Source organism: Canis lupus, chromosome 33, assembly GCF_011100685.1.
Source record: "Canis lupus familiaris isolate Mischka breed German Shepherd chromosome 33, alternate assembly UU_Cfam_GSD_1.0, whole genome shotgun sequence".
Classification (NCBI taxonomy): domain Eukaryota; kingdom Metazoa; phylum Chordata; class Mammalia; order Carnivora; family Canidae; genus Canis; species Canis lupus.
The window spans coordinates 14470579-14498104 of NC_049254.1; the positions used below are offsets into that span (position 1 = coordinate 14470579).

Sequence of the window (27526 nt, forward strand, 5' to 3'; positions counted from 1 at the left end):
TTCATTAACACACAGCTCAGAACCTAGCCAACGAACAGCCTATGTGATGAATGGGGTCCCGGGTTCTACTTGAAGCATTATCACATAATATATCAGTTTTATGTCAAATGAACTGATGGTTTTATGGCCTTTCCATTCAATTTGATAGGTCCCTTGTCATGGGCTCTTTTTAATATGGCTAGAGGGCATTTTTTGGTGGTGATGACATAGTGATTTATAAAACGCACTTCATGCATCAGGCACATATATGTAAATTAGAAACATTTCTTTCTGCGAAAAATTGTCATTGCTATCCTGTGATAAATAGGTGCATATTCAATGAGAAGGCATTCATCAAGACAAAGATCTGAATTCACTTATATTCCATATGACCAACCAATTAGCACCCTACCTAGGAAATAGTCTTGTACAGCAGAATCCTTCCAACTGGAGGATATGCAGCAACTGAGCTCGATGTTAACTTGACCCTCCCTTTGCTCAAGCTAAACGGCTGGGGACTCAGCCGGAGATACCAGAGCATCAGTTTGGAGGTGGAAGAAGAAGAAAGGAGACATTTTTTTTTTTTTAAATCTCTAAATCCCAGGTGTGTTACTTAATACTCCTCACTTTAGTCCTCAAACACGCTGGAAGGTAGGACTTAGTATCTCAGCTTAAACAAAATAATTAAAATGAAAAAACTTAAAATTTTTATTTATTTATTTATTTTTTAAATTTTAAATGCAGAAGGAAAATAACTAAAGTGAAAAGACCCAGCTAAAACTTGAAGCCAGGTCAGTCTGACTCAAAAGCCATGCTGGTTCTGCTTCTCAGAAGGTAGTCACAGAGCAGGCGAGGCACCTGTTGGTCAATGGAAGCAAATTATGTCACTGCAATACCAGCTTTCCTGAGACCAGACATCAACTCTCAGCAATTATATCTGCCATCTGCTTCCTGTGCCCAGCCTTAAATCAGAGGTGCTAATGCTATAGCATGAAAGGTTAAAAATGTGAAACACACAAAAAATCTTTTGATGATGAGATCAAGTCTGTTAAATATTCTTAGCTGTTTTGTGAAATATCATAACCAAATTTAAAACTACTAGTAAAAAAAAAAATAAATAAAACTACTAGTAATACTTAGCAACAGAAATACATGAAATGAATTTGAAAGTACTATATTTTATTTCTTAAATAATTGAAATTTGTTGAAGGGTAACTAACATCGCCTCCATGGACTTCTAAGAAATTATACCTAAGAAAGAGTCAGCTCGTTTATAATGACAATAATTACATTTTACAAAATTCAACATTTGAAAGTCACTTTCACAAATACGGTGTGAGCTTCATGACATTCTGTGATGTTGGCAGGTATTATTCACTCCATTTTAAGATGAGGATAGTAAGGCTCTGAGACCCGTAAGGTAAGATGCTATCCTCAAAAGCAGTCACAAAGCAGTAAACTACTCCTCTGCTTTCCCAAGTCTCCAAATCAAAGCTGGACAATATTTACTCCAATGATGATAGTTATAAATATATTCTTTCCCTCTTAGAGCAGAAATATGTTGACCTAAATATTTGACTGAAGACTTCCTGCAAAGGTTGATGGCCTGAATTGCATATTGCAAGTATGTTCCCCTCAGTCCATCTTTTCTCTCTAAATATAAAATTAAAGGTGGATATTTACTAGGCAGAAGAAAAGCAGGGGCACCTGACCTCCAAATTTAGTCAGAGAAAATATATAATGTAAATAAGGTGCCCCACAAAACACAGCAGAAATGGAGAAGAGAGATCATGGGTCTGAATTCTGCTGGGAAGCATCATCAAATAGGGCATATGACTGAGAGGACTGGTTTGGGGAAGGGATCCTGGGGCTTCCTTGATGTCAAGAATATTTGGTGATTTTTATCCCAGGAGGTCCTACTCAGAGTATTTCTTAAAGGGAGTAAGTTCCCCTTGTACAGAGAGTTGGGGCAATAATTTGAAGAAATGATGCAGAATAAACAAGAAAGAAGGAAAATCCTTCAGGCAATGAAGTTGTCTGGAGCATGGCAGGAAGGTGACTCTGTGGCCTCTCTAAGTGGTCTTGGTGAGGTACCTCATTCCAGAAGTGCTCGGAACAATCTAGAGACCACTAGTCATTTGGGAATATGCGGTTGTATGAGACATCAGGCTTCCATCCCTCTTTCTTCCTATCATTGTCAGCCAAATGGATGAATGAATACTGCTACGACTACCAATATCAATAATAATAATCCTAACTTTACACCAGATAATCACAATTTTCTAACTTGATCCCCATGACATGTTTATGAAGTGGGATAATGGCTGGCATTTTACAGATGAGGAAAGAAGTCAAGACGGGGAGATAAACGTTCCCCTCTCTTGTCTCTTGTCTGGAATTTGAGCCCAGGCAATGTACCTGCAGTGCATTCAGCAGGCATCTCTGAGGTTGGGGCCAGACTGGAGATAAAGAGTTGCCGTTTCCCCTGTGTAAACATTATTAAATCACAGGCCTAGGAGACACCTGTTGGATAGCAAATACCCTCTTGATTGACAAAGGTAAAGAAACAAGCCTATTTACACACAGATGTCTAACAGGAGTTATGAAGCATAATATTAAAATATAAAGGAACACCTGGTAGACCCAACTAGGTGAGGAAGCCTCAGCTAGGAGCAGATAACGTCTCCAGGTGCATCTATACACCGGAATACCTGCATTCTCATTACACAGTACAGCCATTCCCTTAGGAACTCTTTTTTAGTTCTGGTCAAGATTTAATCTCCTGGGTATTTGCTTTCACAACACCTTGTCCACCCACTTTCTAACACCTGACTTGTATTTGTTTTGCATCTGCAAATAGAACTGTGTTTGTCTGGTCCTCTTCTGGTTTGTATAAGATAATAGAGTTGTATAACAGTTGTTCTAAAGAAATGTCTGTTACATTGAAATGGCAAAGAATGTTAGAGAATTTTGGATGACGTGGAAAAATTTGTATAATGTTTAAGTGGAAAGGTAATAGGTTAGAAAACCATATGAGATTATGATCTAGTTTTCGTTAAAAATGTTTTATATGCATAGCAACACACTGGAAATATACGTTCTAAATAGAACAGTGGTTTTCTGGATGGTAGATTACAGATGCTTTGATATTCCTTTTTTGGCTTGACTGTAGCTCTTTTTTTAGTGATTACCAGGTTTTACTTATGCAGAAAGAAAACATCAACTAGACTATTTTTAGACTCTACAGAGAAGGACCAAGACTTCTTCACGTGTGAAGAGTGACTGACACATAACTGATACAGCATTGCTGATTTGACCCCAGTTCACTGTGACTCTCAGAGAAGGAAGCAGGCTCAGGCACAGGGCAGGTGAGGAGGTTGGCAAGAAAGGGAAAGAAGTGAGGATGTAACAGAATGAAAGGAGGGAAAGAGAGTCAGTGAGGGAGGGAGGAACCCAACTCTTTGGGAACACAAAAAAATCAAGGCAGAGTCAAGCTTTCTTAGTAATTCTTAAGGACGACTAAGATGATATTCCTGTTTAATTTGTCTTTAGAATATTAAATACAGTCATCCCAAGGCAGGGAGATGGTGTCCTGTGACCTACTGGCCTTGTTAAGCATCAATGGAGTCAATTTTTTATCAAAAGATCTTCTACTTCTAGAATGTGACTCACACATCATATAGAAACTTGTGGTTTCTCAGTTTTCTTAATCAAAATTCTGAAACTGGGAGAAATAATTTTCAAATGCCATGCTTTTCCCCAGTGTTCAGGTGTTTGCTATTTAACCCTGTCATTGACTATAGAGAATGTTTTGATTCTGAGCAGAGATATGAGAAAAAACACAACGAAAAATGGTGAGTTCTGGGTCACTAAGGCAAATGGCGGTTCTTCTCATCTGCTTGCCTATCCCCACTGCAAGAAAAAAAAAAAAGTCCAAGAGGCAAAGGCACTCATTTCCTTTGAAACAAGAGTCATACAGGCCATTTAGATTTTCATTAATAAATGGAAAATCTTTTACAAATGTTTTGAAAAATGTTTTTTAAAAGTAATAGAGGCACTGAAAATAGAAGCCTGAATCCCACCTTTACTCATCATGTGAGGCCTGGGCCCATGTGCCCATATGTCCACCTAACTGCTGAGAGAACAGTAAGAGCTCCTGCTAATTCAGAACTTACTGTGTGAGAGGCTTTACTAGTCACCTCACCTCAGTTTCTCATTCTTTCAGCATCTTTTGGGTGGAGGAGTCACTGTAGAAAATTTCAAAACTGCATAAAGGAAAAAATAAATCTAGAGTCACTGCAAATGTTATCACCCACAGACCCAGGTCGAAGTTGCAAAAAATGGCCACTCCACCTTCCCCATGAAGCCCTCAAGCTTCTGCAGTCACCACGGATGCCCGTGATGCCTCACGAAGATCCCTCCTCAGCCATGGCTGCAGTATTCCAATGTGGCATGATTACAGAGGCTGACTATATCCAGAAACTTCTGTTGCTGAGCTGGAGAACCTGAAGAGCCAATGATGTAGTTCCAGTTGGAATTTCAGGTCTTGCCAATCCGCTAGAAGACTGAATGTGGAGCTGAAAACGACTCACCCAATGGGAGACTCACCCAGGATGGAAGGCAGGCACATCTATTTCTATCTTAAATAGTGTTACAGGAGCAAACAATCTTATATGTATTGTGGGACTCTTGGTTCCTCAAGAGAAAGTTCTAGAAATGAGAATGCTGGCTTTAAAATATGCTCTTTTTAATCTACGTCTTGAAAATGGTATTGTCCGATTGTCATTCTGGAAAGAATAGAATCAGTTCCACTCCCAACAGCAGCATGTGAAAGTGTCCATTTCCTTACACATTCACACAAACACTGGGTAATACTATTCTTTTAATCTCTGCCAGTCTGATAAATGAAAATGTTATCTTACTTTAATTTGCATTTAATTACCAGGAAGGCTGAAAGCTATTGTCAAGGCAGGTATTTTTCCATTTTACAGGAAATAAATGCAACATCCTGTATGTCCCTCAATGATAAGGAATCGTGGTGAATGAACTAGCATGAATGACAACAAACTGTTCACGTCAACATTTATTATGTGCCTTTTATATGCATGAGTGTTAAAAGTTTTTCTTCTCCACAAGTCAGTGAAAACCTAGACAGGAGAGATTTTACTTTGTTCATCCCTTCCAGAAAGTCCAATTTTCTTTGGATTCTAAGACAGATATAGTCACCTAGGGATGTCTTGCAATGCATCAAAAGAGGGTTGCCTGGCACCCAGCCGGACAACTAAATTTGCTTTCCTATGGTGAGCTCATGCTTCATTCCCACCTTTTACCTCTCGACGACAGGGACCAGAAGTCCAGGGAGTTTCAGGAACTTGTTCAAAGTCAAAAACGAATTAGTGGCAGAGCCAGGACGAGCTCTTCCTCTTACCTGTCTTCTTTCTTCTTGTCACTGTATCATTATCTCCTGTGACTTTTGTCTCCCGAGAGCTGGACCGAAATGATGCCTTTTGTTTCTGAACTTGCTCTTGATTTTCTACTTTAATTACTGCCCTTGGGTTGATTACAGCTCTCCAAGTTGATTTTCAGCACTGCCAGAAAAGAAATCACGCTATACGCTGTCATCATTGTGCCTAACATGGTGCTGCCAGGACTAGTAACCATACTTGTGTGTGGTTCTGCTACAGCTCTTATCTTTTCCCAAATACGAAGCCCTTCCCAAATCTCCTAGCAGGTTGCTTTTTAGAATATCAAAAATCAAGGCACATTTCCAATTATCTCATCTCAGAAATGGTGTGCCTTTGTTGACTGTATAAAACACTTTTTAAGCAGAACATTAGGAAATTGTTATGTGCTGTTAGTTTTTCTTGAGTTCAAAAGAAATGGGTTTTTCTCCTTCTGCTGGGGCATTTCTTTAATAGTTACTAGGTGATTTGGAGTGTGCTCAATTTGATCTGAGCTTCATTTAGTGATTTAAAAAAATTTTTTTTAAACATCATTAAAGTCTATAGTAATTGTCCTTAGAGAACAAGTAATTTTTAAAAATCTTTGTTCTTTTCTAGTCACTAACTAGACAGTTTAATCTAAAATGAAGGGAAAAAAACCAACACTAATGAGCAATTCCAATTTTCTTCTAAAACGTAAACCCTGCATTTAAACCACCATGGGATGTTAAATTCTTGAAGAAGGAGGAAAGAGAAGGCTAAAACCACCAGTGAGGAGTTGTTTTTTTTTTAAATCTTGCTAATTACAATTGCAGAAAAAAAAGAAATACTACTCCTTTCAAAACTACCCAAAGCCAGCAAAACAAACTCTAGCCAGAGAATTTCCTGTTGATGGCCCTCTGGTTTCCTGAGAATTATACGACAATTAGAATTGTCTGAATCATACGACAGAGACTGTTGCCAGATGAAATACGTGGGCTGATTTAGAGTGGTCGGCCCTTCTTCAGCGGTCTTGATTATCAGTGTTAATTCCGGGACCTCTGCTCTCCACGAGGCCCCGGCAGATAAATAACACCATTATTCTTCAGCTCTCAGCTCAGGTATAAGTCCCATTCGGGGGGAGCTTAGATTTATAGGTGATGTAATTTAGAATTCTAGGCTCATAAGTTAATGCTTCAGAAGTGTCTTCTTTATCTTTTCTGGAATGATAAATGGATGGATCCCTGGCACAGTTCACCGTCTCCTTGCTTGATCTCCTTGCTGTTGATGAAGGCCTTATTCTGCTAGATTCACTGCTGTTTGCAGTAGAAAAAGCGATGATTTGGCGTAGACGAGAAAGAGTTTAATGTCAATGGCAGATAGTAATATTTTTGAAGTGGTACCATTGGCAAGATAAATAATACTCCAGAGCACTTACTATGTACTAGGCTCTGAATTGGTGCTTTGGAGAAGTCATATTAAAGATATTTTAATTGCATAAACAATTAAAGCTAATATTTATGTGATGTTTTATATATGTTACCTAGTCAGTCTTTCCACATCCTTATGAGGTGTGCATTATTGCTATCCCCATTTTATACATGAGGAGATAGAGGCACACAGCGATTATACAACTATCTCAAGTTCATGCTTTTTCTTAACATTTAGATGTTTGCTTTGTAACCCTCACACTGGCGATAGAGAACTTTTTGGTAGTGATTCTGAGCAGAGAAACATGAGAAAAAACATAAAGGAGAATGCTTAGTTCCAGATCACTAAGGCAAACAGTGGTTCTTCTCATCTGCTTGCCTGTATATAGCTCCATTGCAAAAACAAAACAAAACAAAACAAAACAAAACCCAAAATGTCCAAGAGGTGAAAGCATTCATTTCCTTTGAAATGGGAGATATACAGAGCATTTTGATTTTCATTAATAAATGGAAAACCTTTTACAAATATTTTGGAAAATTGTTTTAAAAGAGTAATAGAGCCACTGAAAGTAGAAGCCTGAATCCCACCTTTACTCACCATGTGAGACCTGGGCCCTGTGCCCACGAGTCTACTTAACTGATGACAAAACAGTAAGAGCTCCTGCTAATTCTGAGCCTACTATGTGGGAGGCTTTACTAGTCACCTCACCTCAGCTCTCTCTCATCCTCTCAGCATCTTTCAGGTGGTTAAATTGGTGCTGCTTTTGTATCTGAGGTACCCTTTCCACATAGCACTTACTTCATGATTTTGAAATTATATATTTTTTAAAGATTTTATTTATTTATTTGAAAGAGAGAGAGAGCAAGAGCACAAGCACGGTGAGGGGCAGAGGGAGAAGCAAGCTCCTTGCTCATGTGGGGCTCAGGGCTTGATCCCAGGACTCCTGAATCATGACCTCAACCTAAGGCAGACGTTTAACCAACTGAGCCACACAGGCATCCCTTGAAATTATATTTTTATTGCCCTGACTACTCAATGAGTACTCAAGAGCAGCGGCCATATATCCTCACCATTGCTGTATACGTAATACTTGCCAAAATTCATAGTATACCATAGACACTAAATACGTGTTAGTTAAAAAATATTTGGTGGTTTTTTTTTTAAATAATTTATTTATTTATTTTTGAGAGAGAGAGAGAGAGAGAGAGAGAGGGAGAGAGTGCCAGCCGGGAGAGGAGCAGAGGGGGAGTGAGAAGGAGAGGAAAGAACGTGAAGCCAACTCTGCAGTGAGTACACAGCCTGGTGCAGGGCTTAATCTCACAACTCTGAGATCATGACCTGAGCTGAAACCAAGAGTCAGATGCTTAGTCACCCAGGCACCCCTAAAAAATATTTGTTTTTAATAAGGAAATATTTTTAAAATTCATGATAGCTTTTTGATTTGAACTTTCAATTATTCCCCACAAAGGAAAAAGCGAAGTTGAGGAAATAATCTCTATCTTGGCTCTCCCTTTTCCTTGCCTAGGATATAAAAATCATACCAACCCCCTTCCTGGTATCCCTTCATTGCTTTTGTTCCTCCTTCGGTTAGAATGGACTCCAATTCCAGGGGCTGAGAGCTGATTTCCTGCAGTTTGCTCAGCTGTGTGTTGTTTGCACTTTCAGATCCTCATAATGTGAGGTGGGCCTTGCAAAGGTGTGCCTGAATCTGGTGACAGATTAATAATTTACCAGAAAAATGTGAGCCAGGCTGTGTCCAGTCACTGTTTGAAAAGGAGAAATGCCCTATTTGCCTCAGGCGATAGTGAGGTTTCAGGTGTGATCAGTGACAAACAAAAAACAAGGATGTGAGCTAAGATAAAACCACCTTTGGTTACCTGAGCCTCACTGGCCTCATGGGCACTGCTAGTTCATACTCCCCTTTGCACCCCTGGAGTGCTCAGAAGAAGCTCAATAAAGGCTTTTCTAACAATGAGGGCACTGGTCTTAATGGGATTTCTGTCTTGGTTCCCAGAGAGCAACACTCCTGAGATGAGTTGAAAACACTTAGGATCTAAGAGATGTGGTGGGGGCATCCTCCATGATCACACATGGGATTATGCGAGAAGTTCCATATTTCTTTTAAGTTCTCTAAGTCAGTTTTAGTTTACAGCCCTCATTCTTCCAGGCTTGTAGGAAATTCAAACTCACTCTGTATCAGGGCTACCCACTTTATAGTGGAGTAGACATCTTATATAAAGCCAAGAAATGGGGAAATCTCTTTTGATCATCAGTCATTTACCAGAGACCAGAGTTGTTCCTACTCTATGGCCCCTGGGGACAACAATTCCACTGGGTCCTCACCATGTTCACGGTACAAAGCTCCCTGGATACTAGTCTCCTTGATAAATATGGGATCCTCCCCTTTTTTGAGGTGTTTTCACTTCACTCAGGTGGACTTAGGAAGAAGTAAGAACATTCTTATAGTTAGGGAGATCTTAGGCTTCTTTCCAATCGCTAGCCCAGGGAAGTATATTCTCCTTGTCCTTAGTATGACAAAATGTTCCTCTCTTCCTGCCCACACAATAACACCTTGACTGGTTCTCACTGGAAGAGCCATGGGTTCTTTAGTGGGTACTGGAAGAGTCATGTACTTGGCACTACGTACTTCAGTCTAGCCAAAGGCCTTGAAGCAAGGATTAACAAAACCTGGCCACCAGCTTGAAATGAGGGAGAAGGAGAAAATAAACAGAAGTAATTATTTTAGTTCTTAATTCCTACTTTCTAGAGCGAGGGTAGACATAGAGGCAGAAAATGCAGAGACCACACGTATTACTGGGGCCCAGATGTTACAGGCAGAGGGAATTGGAGTTGAGAAGCCATAACTCAGGTTACTTAGTGAGGGTTTCCTGATGGGAGTTGAGATTTATTTAAAGATCACAAGAGCAATGGCTTAGCTGCTTTCTTCTAGAGTAGGTGGCAGCAACAAGCTGTGGTCCAGTCTAATGGCACACCGGTTTTCCATAGGACATTCAAGGAGAAATAGCCATAGTGACAAGTACAACCAATGATGGGATATCCTGCATGGAGTGTGGGGCAGACACAATGAAATCTTTAAATTTGACAAGAGAAGAATTCTTAACTCAGCCTACCCTACTTCCATCCCGCTAACCCTTCTTCACCCCGTGGCTATCCTTTCTCTACCTTTGGGAGTTCAGTAAGTATCATGGAAGAAGGAGGCAAGAAGCCAGAGGACAGAGGACATAGACTTTCAGATAAACAAGTGGCAAAATGTCTTTGAAAGAAGGGACAACACAGACCTTAATAGACAGAAGGAGAGGAAAAGGACAGAAACCAGAGATCTATCAGCATCACCCTCCAAGGAAACAAGGATGGGAGAAGGGGATTCGGGGATAGCGAGTCAGACCCGCTGGCCTGGTGCAATGAGATGGCAGGGAGGGGAAACAGGTGCTTGGGGTTGGGGTAGTAGACAGAGCTGGGTGCAGGGGAGTCTTTCAAGCAATATATTCAGAGATCCTGACCTCGTTGAGTCCCTGCAAGAAGTCACTGTGTCTAGGCTGAGATTATTCTAGACAGGTGAGTCATCAGTTCTATGAAGAGTGAAAACAATCTGTGCTAAACCTGTTGATGTCTGGAATCTGGGTGTGGATATGTGGTGGAGTGTAGGGAGCTGAACATGGGTGAGGATCCCAGGTCACTTACTCTGGGAATCATTTGTTGTCTCTATTCTCTTACCCACAGTCAATTCTGAGATGTTCTGGGCCCCTTCTGGAGCCACCAGCTCAAGAAATATAAGAATGAGTACCAGAAGAAAGAGCTTTATCTTTTATTCCTGGAACAGGACAGGAAAAGAAGAGAAAACTACAAAGATGCCTGGGGATTGGGGACATGGATAGTTCTGGAAAAATAGGGACTGAAGAGCCCTGCAGCTAGGTTATAGAAGGTTGAGGTCTCAGGAGACAGCTGGAAGAATAAAATATAATGGGAAGAAAGTACAATGTCACTGACCAGGTCTTGATAAAGCAATTCTAGATAGGGGTCCCTGGGTGACTCAGTTAGTTAAATGTGACTTCAGCTCAGGTCATGATCCCAGGGTTCTGGGACTGAGCTCCCCATCGGGCTCCCTGCTCAGTAGGGAGTCTGCTTCTCCCTCTGTCCTTCCTCCCACTTGTGCTCTCTTTTCTCAAATAAATAAATAAAATCTTAAAAAAAAAGATGCAGGATTTGGGTTGGCATAAACTTTTTTTTTTTTAAGATTTTATTTATTTATTCATGAGAGAGAGAGACAGACAGAGAGAGAGAGAGAGGCAGAGACACAGGCAGAGGGAGAAGCAGGCTCCATGCAGGGAGCCCCATGTGGGACCCGATCCCGGGACTCCAGGCTCACGCCCTGGGCTGAAGGTGGCGCTAAACCGCTGAGCCCCCTGGGCTGCCCAGGCATAGACTTTATATATGGCCTCAGCCCACATCATGAAGACTTTTCCCCTTTTTAAAACTTCCTGCCAGTGCAATAATCTCCGCAATCTCCAATCTCCAGAGGGGGCTGCCACAGAAAATGCAGGAAGCTTTGCAAACTGGCCTTTTGGAGGAAGCCTCATTCTCCTCCAAAATGTGATAGTGTGAAGCCCCCTCTTCTGAATACCCAAAAGATGACCATTGTCTCTAAAGCTACCCTTCAGAGAAGAAATGGGTAGGAAATATCAGAAGGGGAGACAGAACATGGAAGACTCCTAACTCTGGGAAACGAACTAGGGGTGGTGGAAGGGGAGGAGGGCGGGGGGTGGAGGTGACTGGGTGGCGGGCACTGAGGGGGGCACTTGACGGGATGAGCACTGGGTGTTATTCTGTCTGTTGGCAAATTGAACACCAATAAAAAAATAAATTTATTATTAAAAAAAAAAAACGACAAAAAAAAAATAAATAAAGCTACCCTTCAGGTAGAGTAGTTCCCTTTTCTTCTGAGCTCATTCCTAATGTTTGCAGAAATTCCTACCCAAGCCAGGTCCATCTTGCCACACGGCTTGCACAAACCCTTCAAGACTCTTCTATAATTCAAGGCAAAAATAACTTGTCCTTTAATGTCCTTGTGGTCTAGGACATCAAGCTAACACTCCACGTTGAGTAAGGTCATCTTTTAGGATCACTACTTCGGATATCATTTGACTTGCATGTATACCATGGGCAGCTCACTATCCTCTGCCTTGACTTGGTCCTCTTGCCTGACATAAATGTGAAGCTACGTGGGGCCTAAATTGCTAAATTGCTAGGCAGATTCTATCATTTAGCCTCTTCAAATTGTACTTACAGAAACTGTGAAGCACAGAGCATCCCCTGTCTCGAGCATTAAGTATATGATTACAGTTTATTTTGGTGTCTTTCATATCTTTTCTTCAAGTCTGTAAAACTCCAAGTATCTCTGGCTTATAATTTTGCTTATATTTTATTTCAGAGTAGTCAATGGAAAATGATCCCTTGGTCATTCTGAAGCAAAATATGATATAGCAGTAGAATTATTTCAGCAAGGCTTGAAGCCAAAGACCTGTAGCACCACAAATAATTAAATCGTATGATAAAGCATTTACAACAAAACATGAAGCAAAACACATCAATCTAGGCCAGTGCACTGGAGGACCCTTTATTAAGGCTTCCCTCAAGCTCAGTGTTTTTTGTTCATTGACATTCTTTGTAATTGCCAGATGGTTCTAATTATATCCTATGGTCATTCTGGTTGCTCTGATCTAAAACATGGTCTGGTCACTGAACTGAGAAACTGAGAATTACCCAAGGGACGGAGGTTTAATGTTCATTTTCACAGTGGTAATGTTTTTATTGGTCACAGCCCTTTTTAGGTATGAACTGTATCCCAAACTGAGAAATTTTTGCACCGGAGCCCATTTTCATCTGAAGAGCTAGACATGGTTATGATTTACAACCAGGTGCTATTTCAGCTGCCCAAGTACTAGGAATATTGCAGAACTTATCACTGCTCAATTACCTCGTATCCAACCATTATTCTGAAGTAATTAGGCTGGAATCCAGCCAAAAATTTACCTGTCACAAACAAGTTCATAACAGTGATCAGAGAGATCTAAACACTGTTATTTTACCTAAATACCCTTATTGTTGGGGTTGGTACTGTTTTATGCTGTGTGGCACTTATTACTCCCAGGCACAAAGGAACATCCTATTGATTTTTTGTACTCTTAAAGGTAAGCATTCAGGCAATTATTTAGGAGGTACTTTCTTAAGTTTTAATTTTTTATCATGGCAATCCAGAGAGTCAAACTCCTAATTGGTCAGGGCACTTAAGACATTAGGTCAAGACCCAATACGTATAAACATTTCCAAACTCAAGAATATGGTTTAAACATATTTGAGCCCAGGTGGCCTTTCAAGCTCACTTGTTCAGGGGCACTTTCCTTTGCTGTGTCCTGAAGATGGTACCATCCCAGCTCTTTACGTCAATCAGCCCTCCTCTGAGCTGGAAGGGCTGTGGATATGGTGAACGGTGGTATAGATCGTGAAGAAGTCTGTCAGTGGATATGCTAGGTGCAATATACACTGGGCCCTGGTAAATCTATCACTTTTAGGTCTGGGTAATGGTTCATGCTTATTCCAATCAGGTTCAAGCCACTGTACATTCTGACAGTCTGCATTTCTCTCAGCCAAGATTACTTGGCATTTGTTGGGACCCAAATCATAAATTTATTTAGAAGGCCCTCAAAAGCCTAGCTCAGCCCTTGATGTTCCTCAGTCTACTTTGGGGGGTTTGGTGAAGATCGCTGTAATGAGGGAGGATGAGATTTTCCAACTCTGCTGTTCCAGACAGTGATGTCATCACAGGGCTATCTTACAGTTGTACCCTTTAAACATAAGTTGATGAGGTTTAAAATGATCACAAAGATCTACTCTACCAAAGAACCAGCCTCATTTGAGAGCAAGGTACAGGAGGTCCCTCCAAGTTCCTGTGAAGGTAAGGGCAACATCCTTCCAAAGAGATCTCATCCACCTTAGATGTGCTCTCATACCTTTGGTGTTTTAGGTTATAAAGAGAGAAAGGTTTCTAGTCAGATATTTGCTCCACCTCCACATATTACCTAGTTCATGGCCGAAAAGCTCTGCTATATGACAGCAGGCTTCCCCACCCCATCCCTACCCCCTGCCCCATGAAGTCCCTATTCAATTCATTATCTTTTAAAATTCAGCTTATTTCTTCCTCCATCCTGAGAATCAGAGTGAGTATCTGTCTTGCCTTCATCAGGAACAACTCTACAGGAGATACTTGGCAGAAATATCCAGGAATGGCCTGAGTCACAGTTCATGCATTATTCCTAACGATGGGGAAAGCTAAAGCCTTCACTCACTGAGATTCTTTAAGATGATTATTTTGAATTCTTTGTCAGGCTATTCCTGGATCTCCATTTATTTAGGATTATTTACTGCAGATTTATTTGTAGTTCCTTTGATGTCCTGTTTCACAGTCTTCATTTTCTTTGTAGCTTTGTGTTGGTGCCTATGCTTTGGAAGAAATAGCCACCTCTCCCAATCTTTATGGACTGGCTTTCACACTTCAGAAGACTTTCACCAATCTGCCTTGATAGAGATGCTGAGAGCCTCTCAAACCTTTTCTATGGATATGTCCTCTCTGGACTTATGCATGTAAATTCCTAATTTCAGGGATTTCTTGGTTTCTTTTCAGGAACCCCAGATCTCTTGCTTCTGGTGTCTGACTGCTGTATCAAGAGTTGGGACATTGGAGCCACTCTACTCCACTCCTTTTTTTTTTCCCTATGGAGAAAACTCAAGTTCTTGTGGAATTTTTTCCTCCCCAAACTTGTAGAGCTGTGCTGGGTACAGCAAGCCGTCCCCCTCTTTTCCTTTGTGCTTAGCTGCTGGTTTCATCAGTGCTCTGGGTGAGTTGAGACAGAAACCAGCCCTTTCGGCAGTGTGCTGAAAATTGGATGCACACTTCCCTCCCTGCCCTGCGGGGAGAAACTGCAGGCTGAGGCCATCTCTCTTGGTGCTGAGGCTGTCCTGGCTTGGGAGTGAGGCTGATGCGAGTAAATTGAAATTGTTCTTCTTACACATTTCAGTGCAGCTCTTAAAGGTCCTGTGCTCATCTGGAGTGTTGCAACTTCTTAACTGGATTTTTAGACTTCTCATAAAGGCATTGGGGTATGTACATCATTGTCAAATTGGTTTCTGTGGAGAAATGAGGACTAAGACTTCCTATTCCACCATCCTCCTGACAACTAGTTACATTTTAAATCTTACAGGGCCTATAGTCCTACCTTACAAAGTCTCTCTCTCTCTCTCTCTCTTTTTCTCTTTCTTCCTCTCACTGGGGATGAAAAAGCAAGACAATCAACACTTTATATAGTTTTCTTTAACTACATAGATAAGCTTTGATGGAATGTCCAGGGCCAAGACCAATGTTTGTATAAACATCTTGAAAATTTGGCATTTTATTCTTTAGTTTATCTAACTAGGACATTAACAGATTTGAATATGTTGGCACTCTGTCCAAAATAGAATAGCCCATTTATAAGTGATGTGGTTTCCTTCCCAGCAAGAGAAAGAAAGAAAGAAAGAAAGAAAGAAAGAAAGAAAGAAAGAAAGAAAGAAAGAAAGATGGCCCCCTGACTTCAGGGTCCATTCTGGGCTTCTCACTTTTATCCACCTAAAATGAAATTCTGAAGCCTGATATTTCACAGACACTTTGCTTCTGCTTGAAGCAGACAGACTGAATTCAGACTGCTTACAGATGCTAAGGAGATGTAGATGCCCAAATCAGAAATATGTAAGTTTAGGTGGAAAGTAAAATAAATGACACTGAATTATTGCTTTCAGTTTTGAGAATCTATGACTGTCATGACTTACATGTTTAAGAAACTTTTTATTTTGAAAAAGCTTGGACTTACAGAAAAGCTGAAAAAAATAATAAAGTTCTCCTATACTCTTCACTTGGGTTCCTCAAAGGTTAAAATCTTGTATAATAATAATTATGAAAACTAAGAAATAGATATTGATGTAATACTATTAAACTGCAAACTACTTTTTTTTCAGATTTCTCCACTTTTTGTCATCGTCGTTGTTGTTGCTAAAATCCAGGATCTAGTCTTGAATCTCATAATACATTCATCTGCAATGTCATCTTAGTATCCTTCAATTTGTGTTAATTCCTCAGCCTTTTTTTTTTCTTTTTTTCTTTTTTTTTTTTTTTTACTTTGATGCTACTAAGACTATTGGCCAATTCTTTAGAAGACTGTCCTTTAGTTTGGGCTTGACTGATGCTTTCTCATGATTAGGTTGAGGTTATGCATTTTTCACAAGAATACCACAGAAGAGATATACACCCTCAGTGTATCAGATCAGGGTATACTTGTGATGTTCACTTTGATAATGGAGTTAAGGCGATATCTTCCGTGTTTATCACTATTTTCCCTCTGTAATTAATAAGTATTTGAGGGAAATACCTTAACACTATGGAAATGGCACAACTTCTTCTCACTGGTTGTACCTGCCCCAGGTGAAAAACAGTTTATTATCCCATTTCTCCCTCAGAAGCTGTTGCTCCTCAGATTTGGGTTAATTTTTTTTTCTCTGCCCTCCAGTGGGTTCCAAAAAAGTCATGAACTCACCATTTATCCACTCTTTTACTTATTATAGGTATAAGAGTGATGTTCATTCCACCTTCCTATATCCTAAGTCAAAACCACAATGCTAAAAAACAAAAAACAAAAAAACAAAAAACCCCACAATGCTATATTCCTTCTTGTTTTAAAGATTAGCCTCTAGGGTATATTTTCCAACTAATACAAAAGCTTAGAAATAAAATTTTCAGGAGAACCAATGTTTATTTAGAAAAAATTAAATGAGATTTAAATGCTTATTAAATACTACATGCTTTTGTCATGAGAAACAGGGTATAAAATAGAAAGAGCCCAGAACTGGGAAATCAAACCTCTGACTTCCAATGTTGGCTGTCCCACTAGTGATTTCTTTGACCTTGATCAAGCTCCTCACCCTCCAATTATCACCTGGAAAAGAGTAGAGGACAGATTGGACAGTGGCTGGGATGCATCCTGGGTACACAGTTTTCTGATCCCATGATAATAGCTCACCTGCTTCTGATGGCTCCAGAGTAATACAGTATTAATAATATAATATAGGAATAATAGTATTGAGTGTTTTCTATGTGCCAGTCACTGTGCTAGGCATTTAGCACAGGAACCTCATTTAATCATTAAGACAACTCCATGAGTTGGAAATAAATAAAATGGTCATATCCCCATTTTACAGAAAGGGGAACTGAGATTCCTAGAGATTGAGAGAATCAATGAAATTTATGCAGGTTGTGAAAGAAATGAAAGGTGAAGATCCATCTGTCTAACTAAAGCCAATGTTCTGTACACAGCATGTACTTCCTATCTCTGAAATGGAACACTAGAGTAATCAGTCTAGGATCCAGTTTGTACTTCATTTAATTCCAGAGCATGCTATGATATACAAGAAACAGATCTTAAGCTCCTACACTATGTAAGATTCTGTCCTAAGCACTCTGGAGGATGGATATGACATAGTCCTTGCTGCACAGAAAACTTAGTATAGTAGGAGAAATGAGACATAACACATAAAGAGATCATCAACAACACAGGAAGCAATCCGTGAATGTAAAATGAAGATGTAGACAGTGGAAGCAAGAGGAAGTCGTGGTCACTGTGGGCTGGGGTTGGTCAGAGCCAGCTTCAGTAGGAATGAGGTCTGCTCCTGGCCTCAGGACAGGCAGGCTTTCTCTAGAGTGGGGTTGGGGATGGGGGAATGGGGAAGTGGGCTGTGGCACCGGGGTGGCAGTTAGGGTAGAAGAAATGGATTGTCCAAAGGCATGGAGGAAAAAGAAGTGTGGGGGAGTGGATTAGGGCTACCAGGAGTAGACACATTTGAATAGAGTGAACATCTTCTAGGGAGGAGCAGCAAATAAAGCTGGAAGAGTGGACTGGAAGTGCTTGTGGAGGACACTGGAGCAAAGCTGAGGACAGCAAGCTTGGCACACCAGGCAATGGCAGAGGTAGGGGGACAGTGAACTTTTTTGAGTGATTTGAAAAGAGATGATTCCAGGAGAGAAACTTATACAGATGGGCACAGTGGGTGGCAGCAGGTGGGACAGGCTCAGGAAGGGCCTCCGGAGGCTAATGTGGAGGTCCACACTGGGGCGCCGCCTGGTCTAGGGGAAAGGTGGCTTCAGAATCACACAGGCCAGGATTAGTATCTCCCAGCTCTGACTTCTTGGCTGTGTCACTTCAGGCAAGTTTCTCAGTGGCCTTGGGCCTCAGTTGCCACCGCAAAATGTAGATAACACCTTTGCCACAGAAGTGTTTATGGACTCCTTCAAAACATTGGTTGAGTCCCCGCATGCATTGGGGACTGGAGAAAGGTTGGGAAAGGAGAGGCTTCAGGGAGGACTCCAACATATTAGGCCTGAGCAATGAGTAGAGTGGATTTGCCACCCTTGTGACACCGAAATGATATACTGGTAAATAGTAGCTTGTCCATGCGTGCTGGCGCTCCTCCAAGGACCATGGGCTTCCTGTGCGGCAATGCAATATGGCTGAAGCCGGTAGTGTGAGCTTTCATCAACAGAGAGAGTAGTCAGGGCAAAAATATGTGCTTACCTAGAATATAAAGTTCTATGAAGGTTCTAAAGCCCTTGTACTGGTGATTATGTCTGTCAGAATTGCAGCAGGAAATAGATGTGCATCCAACCCTGGTACCTAAGGGGAATCCAACAAAAGGTCAGAAGGAGGAGCAGATCCTGAAGCCAAGAGAGAGAACGACCCAGAAATGAACCCCTGATGGGAGCACTGGCTTCCGTAGAATGCAGTGACTCGACGTGGAAGGAGCCTGGCTGTATAGTCTCCTCCTCCCTGAAAACGAAAACCCAGAACATTAGCTACCACCCAGTGCTCCCCATAAAAGTTAATGGGGAGAAAAAAGGAAGATAAGAAACAATTAACTAATGTAAAACAGAGCTTCTAATGTCTCTGCCTCTGTCGCTGGTCACAGGCTGTGGTTGGTAGCTACAGCGTCTGTCTCCCACCACCCATTTCATGCTCTCTGCCCTCTCCCAGCACCTAGGTGTGGTCTAGTAACACCAAAGACACAAACAGAGAAGTGCAAGGACTATCTTTGCTATTTGTGAGGCAAGGATGTCACAGGCGGGGGGGGACTTGAGAACTCATGGTTTGAAGGAGAGGGGGTGGAGGTTTCCTGGTTGGCAATTTGGTTTTATTGACTTCATGGTCCCGACTGAGAGCCTGCGTCCTTCACTTAGATGAGGAAGCAGCAGCTGGCCACGTATACCCTACAGGATTGCACCGCAGGTGCACATGGTGCCCCCTGGACCTCTCAGGGGCCACAAGCACAGGCACACGAGCAAGCCCTCCCCCATCATCCTTTGTCTCCTCCTTTCCAATGGGGCAGAGACAGCATGGGATTAGATTGGGAGGGGGAGATGGAGGACACAGAAGAGGAAGGAGGTGGTATGGCAATGCCGTGGAGGAGAGGAAAGATTGGAGTGGAATGAAACCTCAGTTCCCTAAATGGCCTCTTGGGAGGAAAGGATGGAAAGTATGGGTTTTGGACTTTTGGCCCAACCTGTAATGTAAGACATTACAATCCTGAGTTTGGAGAAAACGTGTTGGTACAACCATGGGTTGGCAGTCTGAGCCCAGGGGCATGAGGAAGGGCAGGGGTGAGTAAACACCTCCATCTTCATATAATTACTTATGTGAGAGGAAGGAGGACAGCTTACTTTCATTAGTGATGCTACTACAGAAGAGCTGTTTCATGCAGTCCGAGGGCTTGCATTCACTGGGAGACACGAAGAGCTGAGCTAAGAGCTAAGACAGCTAAGACTGGGTAGCCCCTCCCCTACACTCTACATCACCCTCCTGCAAAGGAGTCAGCGTATCCAGGATTGAGCCACTTAATGGTGGTCCGCTGCTGGATAAATTCTATCTAAGCCTCAGTTTTCCCTTCTGCACGATGGAAAGAACAGTGCTTACCTCATAGAGTTGTAGTGAGAAGTTCATAAAATAATAATAGAATGCCTACCAGGGCCAACGCGTGGCAAGGGCTCGAGAATATTAGGTGTAGACTTTGACAGCGAGCCGCCAGCAGCTAGAAGAGCCCATAAAGGCACAGAGAAGGCAGGGAGTTTGGGATGAATCTTAAAGTTAGGGGTTGCCATCCAGAGATCGGTTAGGAGATGGGGTGGAGTCTAATAGCAGGATTGAGAATCTGCAATATGATTGGCCCTGTTCCCATTCCCCCCCCCCCCCCGCCCCCCAATAAAAGTCAGCCAGTTCACCGAAGGCCGCTCTTACCTTTTCATCTATAACGAAGTGCAAGCGGCACTGAGAATCCTCTGGGCTCATGAGTTGGAAGGTGGGATGAGGAGGAGGTGAGAAGAGGGCTTCATCCTGTTGGAACACCGCATCCTGCCATGAGGAAAGAGTGGAGAGAAGGTGAAGACAATTCAGGGGTCTGAAGGTGAAGACAGTTTCGGGGTCTGGAGGGGAGAGGAGGGAAAGGTCACTAGGAAAGAACTGGACTGGGCAGCCCGGATCCCTTGGCAGCACTCCTGACAGGCAGAGATGTCAGGGAAGAAAGCTCTGCGTCAGACTCCCACAGCCAGGATTAAGAAAAGGCTGCCAAGGTTGGGAGGGCAGAGACGTTTTCACCCTGGCAGCATGTGGCGAGGGCATTCCCTCGTTTCCACCAACCAACACAGTATTTGGGATCTAAGGCAGCCGGGGAGGGTCCAGCCTTCAGAAAGAGGCTGAAACACTCTCCAGTGTGTCCACAGAGGGACAAGCTGCCTTTGCTCTCATTTTCTGCTGGGGAAGCCTTTCCACCTTTGTCTTTCCCCACCTTCCCCTCTCTTGGCAGCCCCACAAACCTGGCAACTACCTTGCCAGGAATTGCCAAGTTTGCTAACATCTCACTTTATAGACCTTTTGTTGACTCCTTCAACAGGAAGAGGCAGAAAGGTGTGGTCTTAGAACTCTGGTTGTCATCTGCTGAGTTACATTACATTGTCCTTGACCAATTCTGTTCATGGGACAGTAACAAAAATCCCAGCTGGTAGAAGCCCGGAATTAGAATGGAAGCTCCACTGGGGGACCTGGGTATCTCAGTCAGTTAAGTGTCAGACTCTTGATTTCAGTTCAGGTCATGATCTCAGGGTTGGGAGATCCAGCTCTAAGTAAATAAATAGTTAAAATCTTAAAAAACATAGAATGGAAGCTCCATGAATGGCAGTAATTTTTGCCTTTTTCGGCCACCACCGTATCCCACTGCCTGTCCCACAGCGGAACTCAATAAATACTGGTAAAAATGAATGAGTAATAAACACTGATTTGTTTACTTATGAAGAAATGAGGTTTTAACTATACTAGGCTTTTTTCAAATTCTTTGTTCCAGCAGCTTCAGATTCTTTCCCTTCTTCTTCTTTACCATCCTTAGAGTTTTTCCTCAAAGATCACAAGATGGTTGACTAACTCCGTGGCCACAGCTCCAGACTTCACATCCTCACGCCCAAATCCAAAGCAACAAAATTATCATGGACAGTTTTGAGTCTTTGCTTTTCATCCAGGAAGCAAACTCTTTCTCAGAAGACTCAAACAGAGTGTCTGTGTTGTTGGCCTATTTTGGGTCACATACCCCAACTCCACCCCACGCAAAGGTGTCTAGGAAAGAGAATATTTGGCCAAGAGGAGCAGAAGCTCCCTTATTGACTTAAACAATAATTTATCCCTGAGGACTGGGCACAGTACTATTCTGAGTGAAACCAGGATGCTGTCCACACAGAGAAAGGGGAAATTGGCCACTCAGTGGGCAACCATATCAGCCAGAGCTACAAAATCCAACTTCTGCTTCTGCTGTTGCTAACGTCTCTGGTTTCCATCTTCACTCTGACTCTTCTTTGAAAGATGTGCCCTCTGAGGTATAGTTATTTCTTCCACAGGCACGTTGAGTGTGGGATCCTGGGACCAGTAAAACAGTGTCTGTCCCTCAGTGACCAGGGGAAGTGGAAGAGAAGGCAAGAGAGGGAGCTGACTCAGACTTAATAGACTAATTCATTTGTTCATTGAAGCCCCTCCATGGGCCAGCTGCCATTCTAAGCACTGAGGATTCAATGATGCGCAGATTAGACAAAGTTTCGTCTTTCATGGATTACATGTTCCAAGGGGAGAGATAATACATTAACAGATAAATACGCATTTTGAAGTCAAGACTAAAAAGGATCAAAAAAGGAAAAAAGGGTAGCCTGGGTGGCTCAGCAGTTTGATGCCTGCCTTCAGCCCAGGGTGATCCTGGAATCCTGGGATTGAGTCCCACGTCGGGCTCCCTGCATGGATCCTGCTTCTCCCTCTGTCTGTGTCTCTGCTTCTCTCTCTCTCTCTCTCTGTCTCTCATGAATAAATAGATAAAATCTTAAAAAAAAAAAGAGTTAAAAAAAAGAAAGAAAAAGAAAAGAAAAATGATAAAAAAGATAAGAGATAGAACATGCCAGAAAGGCTTCTCTGAAATAATGGTGATTGACCTTGTGTGTGGAGAACCATGTAACTATCTGGGGGATGTGAAGTAGAAAGGCCCTGAGGTAGTAGTGTGGCTATTGCTTCTAGGAATACCAAGGACTCAGATGTGGTCAGGGTGAAGGATCAGAAATGAGGTTGGAGATAGACCCAGAGGCTAGATGCAGATCATGTTGGCCATGGTAAGTACTCAGGATTTTATTTTCTGTGTAATGGGAAGTCACTAGAATGTGTAATTTGGTCAGAAATGTGACATGACTTTGGTTTATATTTTAAGAAACTCACTCTACTTGCCATAAGTAGGGGTATTGAGTTATTATTACACTGATTTATAGTACACAACTGAACAAAAACATTTATAACAGATTTTGATAAGTAATAAACACAAACAGTATATTTTGGAAATATGCTTCTTAGAGAGATGGAGCTGCTTTTTTTTCTTTGAGTAGTTTATATACCCATGAACAAATAATCCTAGAGAGAGATAAAGTTTGGAGCCAAGTATATTTCTCTTTTTTCTTTTCATAGTTACAAGCTTTGAGATGACAATTTCATAAATAAGTATGTAGGGAGGGAAAATTTTATTGTAGTAATATCATTCATTTTGTTTGAATTTCTTTTGAGTTTTTTGTTACAAATCTTACTGCAATTTACTATTAAATATTATTTTGGGGGGTCTACCGATTGATAACTGGATGACACCCTCCTTCGATATTGCGTTAAACACTGGAAGTCTCACAAATTGTAAAAGGACTGGATACCCTAGTCACCAGATCACTCAACCTTGATGCCAATATTTTGAATCATTCCTTTCTATTTTGCAGATATTTATACCCCAAGCTGATGAATTCATAGTAAGGTTCTATGGCAGGTAAAGGCTGTGTTTTTCTTTTGTTATGGAGGAGAAAGACAATGGCATATTCATCATTTTGATCAAAATAGATCTCTGACACATAAGTTTAGGAAACAGTACATACCCAAACCAGGAATCTAGAAATTCATTCTTTTTAAACTGTCTTTACCTGTCTCCACCTTGGAAAGCCTACCTGCACTCAATTTGGAACCCACTGTTCTACTCAGTGAGCTCCATAACGGTATGCATGTTATTTTTTTTTTTTCCTCTGTACTTCTAGTACAAAGCAAAACGCCTGACACAGTCATTGTCCTTTTGTTAAACAATGAGGGAACCGGGAGTCTGGAATATCAATCTCAGTTTTTCCCATTCTCCCCATTTTTTTTCTTAATCTTTGCTGAGATGGGAGTAATTAGGATGCTGGAGAAATTTTCAGCTAGAAGAATTCTAAGCCAGGGTCAGTAATATAAAAAATACAAACACAGAGAGATATAAAAATTGTCTTTATTACCCAAGAGGCAGGTTGTGACGAATGAAAGGGACAGTTTGAGGCAGGTGTATGGTTTCATTACAGTCATGGTCACACCATTGGGTTCTCCTCCTCCTCCCCCTCAGGTCAGGTGGCAGCAGCGAGCGGTGGTCCAGTCGATAGTGCTGCACTGGCAGTGGCATGTAGTTTCGCCCTGGATATCCCAGGAACCACAGCCATAGCCACAGGCACAGCCAGTGACAATCATCCCTGCATGGGCACATGAGACATAGACCCTTGGATTTTAAGAGGAGGGAGGTGTCCTCCTATCATTTTTCATTTCTGCGTAGCCTAGTGGTAGATCTAAGTTTTGTGGGGGCTGAGAGCTCATTCAATTTTGAGAGCCCCCTTTAAGAGAAAAAAAAATACAAAAATGACTAAAACAAATTTAGGTGTAGGGCCATGGAAGAGACCCGTGAAAGTGAGGGGACTGAGCAATTCTTTGCTCAGATTCATGATATATTTACCTCAATGCTGGCCCTCCCCACCCAAACAAGGGAATAGATCAGGAAAGGGAGGTGAATGATGGGGGGAATGGGAGGTGACAGATCGTAACAGGACAACTGAGGGAAGGAGGGCTGGTGTGTGAGGTCATGAAAGGAAGGTGGGAGGGGGAAGAGGCCGAAACTCAAGAGCCCTCAGTAGCACTGTTAAGGGAATGAGAATGGGCAAGAGATCTCTGGGAATCAGGATTACGACTCTGCCCCATGGTAATACAAACATGAGACAGGGGGAAGTATAGATGCTGGGGGATGGTCAGGGGAGGATACAGGGCACCTTTCCCACCATTCCTCCTCATGGAGTTACTCACCTGCAGGGCAGGAGGACAGTCTGCCTGAATTCTTGACACTGACACATGACAACCTTCGTGTTGGGGAAGGATGTAACTCTAAATAGAAGAGAAGAAAGGGTATTGCCCATGATATCTGTCTCCCATCATCCCCTTCCACAACTCCTTTTACCTCAGAAGTGTCACTGTGTCCTTAATCATGCGTTTGTCCTTACCTCAGAAGTGTCACTGTGTCCTTACTAGCTTTTATCATTGAGTTTCCTCATTTGTAAAATAGAAGTAATAGTTGTACTTACTTCATAAAGTGAAAGTCAAGTGAAGTAATCTATGTAAAGCTTTGCATAATTTGTTTACAATAAGTGTTCATAAGTTATAACTATTCTCCTCATCACCAAAGTCATCAGGTACTATTACCAGGGAAATCTGAAGTTTTAGTCAGGAATCCAAAAACGATATGGGAGTAGATCCCTGGGCAGGAAAATTAAGCTTGACTGGACTTCATAGAGGTTGGGTATTTGGTGAAGGAATAGAGAAATTAGGTTTAGGAGTAAGAGGCATGATTAGGGGTTCTCTTCCACTCTCCACCCCCAGTCAATTACCTAAGCCACTGAGGGTTTCCTTTATCTTTGTATCCAGAATGAAGTCCAAGGAACACGGAGCAGTCCCTGGGATCATCAGCTGGAGGAGGATGAGGAGAAGGAAGCAACAAGTGGTCTTCATCCTGTAGAATGGCAGTGTCCTGGGCCTGGAAGGAAAGATAGAAAGCTGACATCTTTGACCTCCACTATTGTCCAAAAGGAAGGAAAAAGAGCTCGGGGAGAGTTTCAAGAGAGAACATATGGAGTAACTTGGGTGTCAGTGTAGAAGAGCCTGGATCTCTCCCAAGTGGTTTGAAGAATCAGGAAGGCTGGCTGCAGAGCAAATTCACTCACCGAGAAGATCAGAAAAGGCCTGCAAAGACTGGTAGGAAAGGATATTTTATACCCTGTGGCATTGACCTGCACCAACCTCTCAACACACAAGCAAACACAACATTCAAATACACTCCCAAGTATATTTTCCAAGAAATGCTTGCTCGGGGTGTGACACACAACTATGATAAACTTCAGTGGGTCCATGACAAGCAGCAGCTGCCTTTCCCCTGGTTCTCTGCCAAGGGGAGTCCTCCTGCCTTTCTGTTCCTCCCTCTCCTTTCTTCTCAGTAACTGGATAAGGCCAGCACCTAAGCCTTCTGTTAACTGCCGCATATTAATAGGCCTTGTGTTTGAACTTTCATCAGGAAAAGGTGACTTTAGATGACCCTATATCATCTGTTTAGACATCATTCTATTGCCTCTGGCTAGTCCCATCTGTGGGAAAGTAACAGAAAACCAGATTATCACTGGTTTACAAACAGGGAAGTTTAATATTTACTTAACCAGAAGCATTAGTGTTTGATTGCAAGGTTCTTGTTGGAGCTTTAAGACGGTCATTATTAGCTTGATCTCTTCCCTTTTTTTCCCTACCATCCTCAGTTCACTGGATTTTTATTCTTGATCTTCTTTCTTCATAGTCCCAAGGTGGCAGGCATCATGACATCCCCCGCCAAGATCCTGAGCAGGAAGAAAGGACTAGAGTAAGGCCATTTTCTTTGAAGGCTTTGCCTTTTCATTTTGGAAGCAAGATTCTTCCCTAGAAACTCAAGCAGATTTCCCCTTGTATTTCATTGTTCAGTTCTGGGTCGCATGACCTCCCTTTCTAGTGGGGCTGACAAATTGAGTAGATCTCTATAGTCCCTTATAGAAGACCATTGGGCTCATTTGTGATTTATTCCCTAGGAGGGGCACATGGTCACCAGGGTTGAATCCCATGATTCAAAAGCAAGATGAAGAAGCAGAAAATGGCTGTTGGATGACCAGTGTTGGAGGCAGACAGGTGGGGAAGCTTGGCTCTGCTGCTGCTGTGGCCAGCCTCACTGCCCCTTTCCCTAAAGATGCCCTCTGAGAACTAGCTATTCCTTTGACATATCTCTCTCAGGAATCTTTGCAAATGGGGCTCAGCTATACCAGCAAAAAGACAGGGATGCCTCCTTAATGCCCTGATAAGAACTGAGGAAACAAAAGAGTGATAAAGATCAGGAAAGAGCGTAGACTTGGGTTTGGTATAAAAGTTGGATCCATTTTCCTATTTATTAATTCAATGCCTATTGAGTTTTCTATATAAATTACACCTCAGGTGACTCAGCAGTGGGCAGTATAGGCAATGCTTTTGCCCTCTTGAGGTTACACTCAAAGGCAGAAGATAAATATATAATACATCAGGCATTGAAAAATGCCCTGAAGGAAAAGAAATGAAGGCAAGGCAATTGAATGTACTTCCATGTTTGTTGTATATCATGCAGTGTGTTCAGGGAAGACATCTCAGGAAAAAAAATTATAAATAATGACCTGTAGATGTGTAGGGTAACCCATAGAAAAATCTGGCACAAATGTTTCAGGCTAAGGGGCAAGGCAAGTATAAAGAGCCACACAAAGGCAGTGTGGCTGAGGAGAGAGAAATGAGTAAAGGAAAGAGAAGTAAGGAAAGTGGTCAAAAACATAACTGGGGCCAAGTTGGTTACACAGCACTTGTAAACCAACATAAGTGCTCGGGATTGTATCGTAAATTTGATCAGAAATTACTGGAGCAGTTTGCTCAGGGGAGTGATATGACTTATATATTTATATAAGATCATTTATGTTTTATAAAGCTTACTAAGACCACTGCTATGGAAGAGACTGGAGGAAAACAGGTAAGCAAGGAAACCAAGCAGCAAGCTTTTGTACAGTTCTGGTTCTCAGATGGTAGTAAGGGACGGAGTGAGCACTGGGTAGATTTGGGTTATATATAGAAGATTGAGCCTCTTAGGGATTACTGATGCAGTGGGTATGAGGTATAGAAGAAACA

General features: G+C 42.0%; 1 protein-coding gene and 1 long non-coding RNA gene across 3 annotated transcripts; both read right to left on the reverse strand.

Moving 5' to 3' along the window:
• Positions 1-678: 678 nt before the first annotated feature.
• Positions 679-20777, reverse strand: LOC119867292. 2 transcript variants are annotated; one of them, XR_005383068.1, is made up of 4 exons: positions 20216-20777; positions 18503-18601; positions 16795-16870; positions 679-837 (listed from the first exon to the last, which is right to left on the reverse strand). It is a non-coding gene; the product is annotated as an uncharacterized LOC119867292 (long non-coding RNA). The 2 variants fall into 2 exon arrangements; XR_005383067.1 differs by lacking the exon at positions 679-837 and having other exon boundaries at positions 16668-16870.
• Positions 20778-23768: 2991 nt separating this feature from the next.
• RETNLB (resistin like beta) lies at positions 23769-25692 on the reverse strand. The gene is made up of 4 exons (XM_038582750.1): positions 25534-25692; positions 25201-25346; positions 24623-24700; positions 23769-24021 (listed from the first exon to the last, which is right to left on the reverse strand). Exons 2-4 carry the CDS (start codon positions 25319-25321, stop codon positions 23894-23896), a joined length of 327 nt encoding a protein of 108 aa, XP_038438678.1. The 5' UTR covers positions 25322-25346; positions 25534-25692; the 3' UTR covers positions 23769-23893.
• Positions 25693-27526: the final 1834 nt, after the last annotated feature.